Source organism: Octopus bimaculoides, unplaced genomic scaffold, assembly GCF_001194135.2.
Source record: "Octopus bimaculoides isolate UCB-OBI-ISO-001 unplaced genomic scaffold, ASM119413v2 Scaffold_183485, whole genome shotgun sequence".
NCBI classification, from domain to species: Eukaryota; Metazoa; Mollusca; class Cephalopoda; order Octopoda; family Octopodidae; genus Octopus; species Octopus bimaculoides.
In genome coordinates this window covers 3,744-12,078 of record NW_026370566.1, presented here as the reverse complement: position 1 = coordinate 12,078, position 8,335 = coordinate 3,744, and the positions used below count along the sequence as shown (strand labels likewise).

Genomic DNA, 8,335 nt, shown 5'->3' with positions numbered 1-8,335 from the left:
TATATATATATATATATTTTTTTTTTTTTTGTAATGTATATTATATACCTTATTAAAAAGCAGCAAAAATATCACAAAAACTGTTACTCAGAGTTTCACACATCCGTTCATCAGACACTTTTGTTTAAAATGAAACAAAAATAAGGTTATAAGCAAATATGAATTAGTTTAAAGGATGCACATTTGCAAATATTTTTGTTTTATTGGCCCTTTCAGCCAACCATCTTTACAATAACTGGTTGCATGCAATGAGCAAAATGTGGTACAAAATCATCTTATTATAAAATCAAAGAAAACCTTAAATCAAAAATACCTTAGAAAGGACACTCAAAATACCCAGGGTAAATAATTATTTGTAAAATAATTATTTTAATGTAAAAATACTTTAAAAGTTATAACCGTTTAAAAAACTTTTTACGTTGGATTACACATACATTTAGCACATACCAAACCATGTATAATATGCATATATATACACTAAAATATACAGATGTATGTACATAGCTACATACATATACAGTCATATATAGGCAAGACATACAAATGCATATATATATATGCACATAAAATTTCCTGCCGTATGCTTATACAAGTTAGTTGTTACAAGCGAAAGAAAGAGAAAGAAAAATCATATATGTCTGTGTATATATGTTATTTATATTATTATATGAATGCCAAACATCCATTTCAAAGTAAGTTTATCTTAATAATTTTGGTATGACTCTCCTCTGTACTGTTCTCTCTCTCTCTCTCTCTCTCTCTCTCTTGCTCTCCCCTTTCGTTTTCCTCACTCTTCCTTTCACTAATTTTTTCTCCCCTTCTCTCCCCTTCAGTTTTCCGTCTCTTTTCTCTAATTCTTTTTTTTCCTCTTCACCGTTTTCTATCTGTTCCTCTCTCTCCCTCCTACTCCTTTACTCTCGCATTGCTCACATGTGACCATCGTCCATCTTTTTTTTCCACATGTGTTCATCTTCCTTTTCTTCCGGTCTGTTGCACAGACCAGACATATTCTTGTCCGTCTCCTTTCCTATCTTTCCTCCTATCAAAGAATGTTCCTCTGCATTCTCCACCTTACCCCATCTGGCTTAGCAGTTCTCTGTATTTGTTTCACTGTCCTGTTTTTGTTACCAACTTTGACCCTCTGCAGAATCCCAAAATCTATTTTGGCTTGCAGGAGCAATTGTTTTCTTGAAGGCACATATCGTCGTAAATTGCTCGGAATGTGGAGTAAATAAACAGCCAACAACTGATGAAGGGTCGTTTTTTATGTTACTTGTCTTGTTTTCCATTTGTTTCTCTCGTTCATGAAAAAAAGTTTGTCTTTGTATTTCATTTGTTTACGTTTTGTGATGTACCCATGTATGCATATATATATATTCTCGTACTCACATAAAAAGCAAATAAGTAACAAGGATGTCCAAGTATCAGTGCCTTATGGCTGTTTCAAGCAGCTCCATTTAATTGATCAATGCAAACATTACATCAATTTGAAATAAACAGCTCCTCTCGGGTACATACAACCGTATAGATTACCAACATGCTGGATTCTCTATTATAATTTTTTAGCAAATTTTTCATCATTTTGCTACAATAATAGCAAAGAGAAGTAATGTATTTTAGTCTCTAGTACTGGTGAAAAATTTCCTAAAAAATTATAATGAAGTATCCTGTATGTTGATAATCTATACAGAGGAGAGCAGTTTATTTCAAATTGATGTAATGCATGCATTGATCGATTAAATGGAGCCACTTGAAACAGCCATAATGCACTGATACCCGGACATCCTTGTTACTGATTTGTTTTTTATTCACTTAACTCCGAACTGTGCGGACAATACTGGACAGACTTAGTGCCTCAACATAAATACCTAATTCAACTGAATCTTGATTATTTCTATATATACACATATACATGCACACACACACACACACACACACACACACACACACACACACACACACACAGAAATATATATGAGTGAGTGGACAAATGAAAGAAGGGCACTCAACACATTTATTGGGAGTTAAATGTGACTCAAATTTCCAATGGCTAAGGATTAGCATCATGCTTTGAAACTACCAAGGAATTTGAATCCAACTGTTTTGATCCATACATATATGTGTGTGTAATCATGTACTTGAATAACTGTTGATTCACATGAGTTCATGTACCCTTTAACAGGTCTTGCTTTTTATCCCAATGAATGTCACAATACAGCAAGACAGAAGAAGAGTATTGATCCTTCTTGATTGCTTGTACTAAATTCATAATTTCCGTGTGTGTGTGAGAGAGAGAGAGAGATTTTCATGTTTCCCAGTTATCCAGTTTTGTTGTTATCTAGTTTATCTGCAGCAAGATCTGTCTTTTTGTTCATCTGTCAGAACTGGATTGCAAACTTAATATATAGTTCTTAACACTTTGCAATTAAAGTTTCCCTTTATAATCTCTCTATATCTTTTAATGAATGTAAGTTTATTTGGGGTTTCTTGTAGACAAAACTCCATGATACAGTTTGTGATAAAAGACAAGCAGCAACTATAGCAACCCATGACATGTCCAAACTAAAAGCTCCTCTTGTGTTTGATGCTAAGATTCCTGCTAAAATCAAGGTAAGTTGATTTATTCCTTGAATTATACTGGTTTGAGTATGTTGTCAACCTTGGTGGCTCTGTGAAAACCCATCCTTGAATGGAAATATAGATATTGAAGCAATGAAGTTAGTGGACTGTTGCACTGACAAGTTATTGTTATTTTGGCCCTTTAATAATATTCGATCTCTCTATCTTCTCTGCCCACTATTCCTGGGAGGCTTTTTGTTTTCTCAGGCACTTTCCCTAAAGAATCCTATCCAAAGCAACTGTCATCAGAATTTTTGGTCGGATTCCCAAGTGGACCAATTGAGACCATGGGTATTATCCAACCATCTCAACCTTGGTCTACCTCTTGGTCTTCTGTTGGTCAGCTCAGCTTGAAGAATCCATCTTGCAGTTCTCTCCTACTGCATTCTAATTATATGCCCATAATATCAAAGCTGTGACCTCTTAATGCAGTGATGTAGCAGATTGACCGAGAAAGACTCCTTTAACTCTAAGCTATGCACCCTGTCAAGTAATGTCACTCCAAGAATCCTTTGGAGGAACTCTATTTCAGCTATTTATACTTGGGATCATACTCTTTCAGTCATTACCCTGCATTCATGACTATATTTGAGAATGGATACAGAAGCTAAATTGAAGCTAGTGAATTTGGCTTTTATCAACCTCTTCTCTTTTAAGGATTGAATGTTGGTGCTGGCACATGTAGCATCCAATTTAGCTTCCTGCCTTCCAAGACAAACTTCTTCACTTGTCTCAGTGGTGTTCCACTAATCTGCAGAGGTCACTGGGAAGACTTTCTTAAATGGACCAATCCTCAGTCTTTGATTCACCAATTCTCATTCCTGTCATGTAGCACTCAGCAATAAACTCATTCAATGCATGCTGGAGATCACCTGATGAGCCAAGTACCATCATGTCATCTGCAAATATGAACCAACCAATCCTACATGCGCCAATTGTGATAACTCTATCACAGTGGTCGTGGAAGAAGGGGCAGCAGTGCCTTGAATGGTAAAGTTGTTTTGGTTGATATTCAACTTGCAAGACTATGAGGAAAATATAAAAAGTTCTGAGACAATACTGTATAAAATGTTTGGTACTAGATTTGGAAGAGAAAGAGAAGCAAAGAAGAAAGTGTATCAAATTGACTTAGATAAAAATGATATGCAGTTTTCAGATAAGCAAGAAGTGACAATGAGAATTCAGCATGTTGACAGATAATGATTACCATTATAATATTTGTAGCTGCAGGCATGGCTACTAGTTGGGTTTGAGTGGTGAGTGTTTTAGCAGGAGGAATGAAAAGCAGTTGGGTCAATCCACTATCATCCCTAGCCACACCTGAGGTGTACATAGAACAATGGGAATTTAGAAGAGGAGGGTGTGACTGAGAAATGAATTAGTGGCATGCATGAAAAATATAATGTGTGATGAATAGATGAACAATAAAGGCCTAGGTGAGAGAGTGTAACTTGTGATGAACAGAAGAGATCCACTGGCGAACGAAATATTCATATCACTCATCTCTCAATTGATATAGTCAATTGAAAGATGAGTTGTAAGGATGTGTGGTGCAAGGAATGTGTGACAAAGAGGTGAGTGATATTGGTATTAAAGGAATAAGAAGTTAGTGAGGTATGTGGATATACATACATGCTTGCATGTGTACAAACATATACATGTAACAGGGTTTTCAGGCTAAATTTGACAGTTTGCATGAAAGGAAAAGAAAACACACTCCCCCATCCAAAAATAAAAGTATTTTAAAAAATCAACTAGATTATGGTTAAGATATAACAGTTTACTCACAGTAGCCACCTCACCTTTTACCATAGTCACTTGATAGCTCCAGAACCTAGCACATGCATTCCTCACTGTGTCCCCAGAAAGAGCTGTTGGTGTCTTTCTTGACTTTACCCTGCACATGGGATTACAATCAAGGGAGTTAGAAGGCCAAAAATTGGAGCTGGTGAAGTTCTAGAAATTCTCCAACAACCACTTCTGACTCTTTCCAGAGGTCTGGCATGGAGCTGAATCCAGCTTCCATACATGTGACCTTCCAATAGCAACCCTCTCCAGCAAGGATCTGACCAGTGTCCAGCAACTTCACATAACTGTCTAAATTGAACCTAAGGCCTTCAAGGACGTGGGGTGAATTTGGTTTTCATGATATGTGAGACATCACATGGATTGTAGGCCACCCATTTGTTATTCTGGCTGTTGTGCAGTTTGGTCCTGGTTGTAGCTCTTTTCATCTGAGAACCAGATCATCCCTTGACCATCTCCAGCTCAAAATGCCTCAGCTTGTTCAGGAGCTTCTTTACCTTCTGCAAGCAGTTATTGTTGGCCATGGCTGTCAGAATTGGGCAGCTTCATGGTAGTGATTCCAACATCCATCCCTCTTGCCAAAGCCAGGATTCCCTTGCTTGGATTTTCCATCACCTTGTCCTACATTTGTCGGATGAATTCTGTCATGCGGATGCAGCCAGAATGCCTGCTGTGTCCCTTCCTGCAGGTCACAACTTAGTAGTCTCCGTTGCAGCCATCATGCTGTCAGCATTTTGATACCCAGTTCAAATCATCATAATACTGGTAACTCTTTTCCAGCAGTCAGATGATTTCCAGTCCTCCACATCAACTAAATTTTTGTTGGTTACAATTTTAACCTTTATGTTCTCCCACACCTTTGACTGTTCAATACATCTAGCTGTTCCTGTAAAAAGGAGGCATAAAAAAAAATGTCAAATTTAGCCTGAGCACCCTGTACATATATGCTTAGCAAACTATACTCCGTATAACAACAGATATAAAAGACATAGTCATCATCATCATCATTGTTTAACGTCCGCTTTCCATGCTAGCATGGGTTGGACGATTTGACGGAGGACTGGTGAACCAGGTGGCTACACCAGGCTCCAATCTGATTTGGCAGAGTTTCTACAGCTGGATGCCCTTCCTAACGCCAACCACTCAGAGAGTGTAGTAGGTGCTTTTACGTGCCACCGGCATGAAGGCCAGTCAGGTGGTACTGGCAACGGCCACGCTTGAAGTGGTGTCTTTTACATACCACCTGCATGGGAGCCGGTCCAGTGGCACTGGCAACAATCTTGCTCGAATGTCTTTACACGTGCCACCGGCACAAGTGCCAGGGCACAGGTGTCATCACGATTTTGCTTTTGCTTGCTTCAACGGGTCTTTGCAAGCCGAGTTTATGTGTCCAATGAAGGAGACGACGTTGGCGTGGGTGTCGTCCGTCAAAATTAGTTCGATTTCGATTTCACTTGCCTCAACAGGTCTTCACAAGTGGAGTTTAGTGTCCAACGTAGGAAGGTACGCATCCTGGCAGAGGCTTTGGATTTAGGTCTCACTTCGCCTGCCGGGTCTTCTCACGCACAGCATATTTTCAAAGGTCTCGGTCAGAAGTCATCGCCTCAGTGAGGTTCAAAGTTCGAAGGTCATGCCTCACCACCTCATCCCAGGTCCTCCTGGGCTTACCTCTTACACAGGTTCCCTCAACTGCTAGGGTGTGGCACTTTTTCACACAGCTATACTCATCCATTCTCGCTACATGACCATACCAGCGCAATCGTCTCTCTTGTACACCACAGCTGATGCTTCTTAGGTTCAACTTTTCTCTCAAGGTACTTACACTCTGTCTAGTATGCACACTGACATTACACATCCATTGGAGCATACTGGCTTCATTCCTTGCGAGCCTACGCATGTCCTCAGCAGTCACGGCCCATGTTTCACTGCCATGAAGCATGGCTGTTCGTACACATGCATCATACAGTCTGCCTTTTACTCTGAGTGAGAGGCCCTTTGTCGCCAGCAGAGGTAAGAGCTTTCTGAACTTTGCCCAGGCTATTCGTATTCTAGCCGCTACACTTTCAGCACACCTTCCCCCACTACTAACTTGGTCACCTAGATAGTGGAAGCTATCAACTACTTCTAGTTTTTCTCCCTGGAATGTGGCAGAAGTTGTTTTCTGCACATTTACAGTGTTTATAGCTCCTGAACATCTGCTACAAACGAAAACTAACTTCCTAGTTAACCTTCCTTTGATATTGCTGCACCTCTTATGTGTCCATAGCTTGCACTGGGTGCATCTTATAGAGTTTTTGCCTACACCTTTTCTACAGATCGAGCAGGGCCATCTACCTGAAGGAGTTTGTGTTTTGTCTACCTTCCTACTTATTAGGACTTTGGTCTTAGCTAGGTTCACTCTAAGGCCCTTCGATTCTAGTCCATGCTTCCACACCTGAGACTTCTCCTCTAGTTCTGATAGTGACTCAGCAATTAGTGCAAGGTCATCAGTATAGTGGAGCTCCCAGGAGCATCCTGTCTTGAATTCCTGTGTTATTGCCTGGAAGACTATGATAAATAGGAGCGGACTGAGGACTGAACCTTGGTGGACCCCTACCTCTACCCGAAATTCTTCGCTGTACTCGTTGCCAACCCTCACCTTACTGACAACGTCCCTGTACATGGCTCGCACAGCTTTCACTAACCATTCTTCTATCCCTAGTTTCCTCATTGACCACCAGATGAGGGATCGGGGGACCCTGTCAAAGGCTTTCTCCATGTCAACGAAAGCCAGGTACAGAGGTTTATCCTTGGCTAGGTATTTCTCCTGAAGCTGTCTTACCAGAAATGTAGCATCAGTGGTGCTTTTCCCTGGCACGAACCCAAACTGCATCTCAGCATCTCATCTAAACTGACTCGCTCCCTAAGTAGTTGGGCTATGACCCTCTCCATGACTTTCATTACCTGATCTAAAAGCTTGATACCTCTGTAATTATTTGTATCTAAAGCGTCACCTTTACCTTTATAGCAGTTGACTATGGTGCTGCTACACCAGTCATTGGGTATGACTCCTTTGGGTATGACCTCGTTAACAATACGGGTCTGACTAGGCTATAGCTGACACTTCCAGATATTTTGAGTATCTCTGCGGTGATTCCTAATGGGCCGGGGGCTTTCCCTGTCTTCATACTCTTAATTGCTTTATCTACCATGGTACTGTCAACTCGGATAGCTGGTCCCTCTGTTATGTCGACATTTGGCAGACTTTCTTTCTCCCATTTATTCTCTTTATTGAGCAATCTTTTGTAGTGGCGTCTCCAAACCTCTCTCTTTGCAGCCTCGTTTAGTGCAAGCGTACCATCATCCATGTGAACACATTTCTCTCCCACAACATCACGATTCTCTCTCACACACTGTCTTGCAACACAAAACACCTCAAGTCTTTGGTCCTCACGGCGCAGAACATTGGCAAACTTTTTCTTCTCTGCTTCCCCTCTGGCTAAATAAACTGTCGCCTAGCTTCCCTTCTGGCAGTCTCATACAATTTCCTGCTACCACCGTTTCCAAGCCTGTTTCTTTTGTCTAATAGCCCTGTCAACAACATGGTTCCACCACCACGTTATTTTCGGTCGAGAGGGGACCTTACACCATCCACAGATCTGGTCGGTGGCCTTCAGCAGGTTGTCCTGTAGAAACGTCCAGTTGTCCTCTACATTGTGTGAAGCTACGTCCCCTTCTATTTCGTCATAGGCTTCGAGTAATAAGTCTCTAAGTCTCTGTCCATTCGCAGGATCTTTGAGCTTCCATACCCTTCTCCTCCAAGTTGGTCGTCTTCTCGGCAACCACTTAGCCCTGATCCTGAAGTCACTAACTACTAATCTATGTTGTGGGGTACATTCTTCGCCTGGGAAGGTTTTGGCATTTATAAGCA

The 8,335-nt window shown here is 40.7% G+C and overlaps 1 protein-coding gene across 1 annotated transcript in view; it reads left to right on the top strand.

The window, feature by feature from the left end:
* The first annotated feature begins 2,462 nt into the window (after positions 1 to 2,462).
* The window catches only part of LOC106881985 (leucine-rich repeat-containing protein 47-like), a 9,600-nt gene continuing 3,727 nt past the window's right edge, over positions 2,463 to 8,335 (top strand). Inside the window, exon 1 of the mRNA XM_052978296.1 lies at positions 2,463 to 2,610. Coding sequence (XP_052834256.1) covers positions 2,554 to 2,610 — 57 coding nt within the window. The 5' untranslated portion in view covers positions 2,463 to 2,553. The remainder of the gene's footprint in view (positions 2,611 to 8,335) is intronic.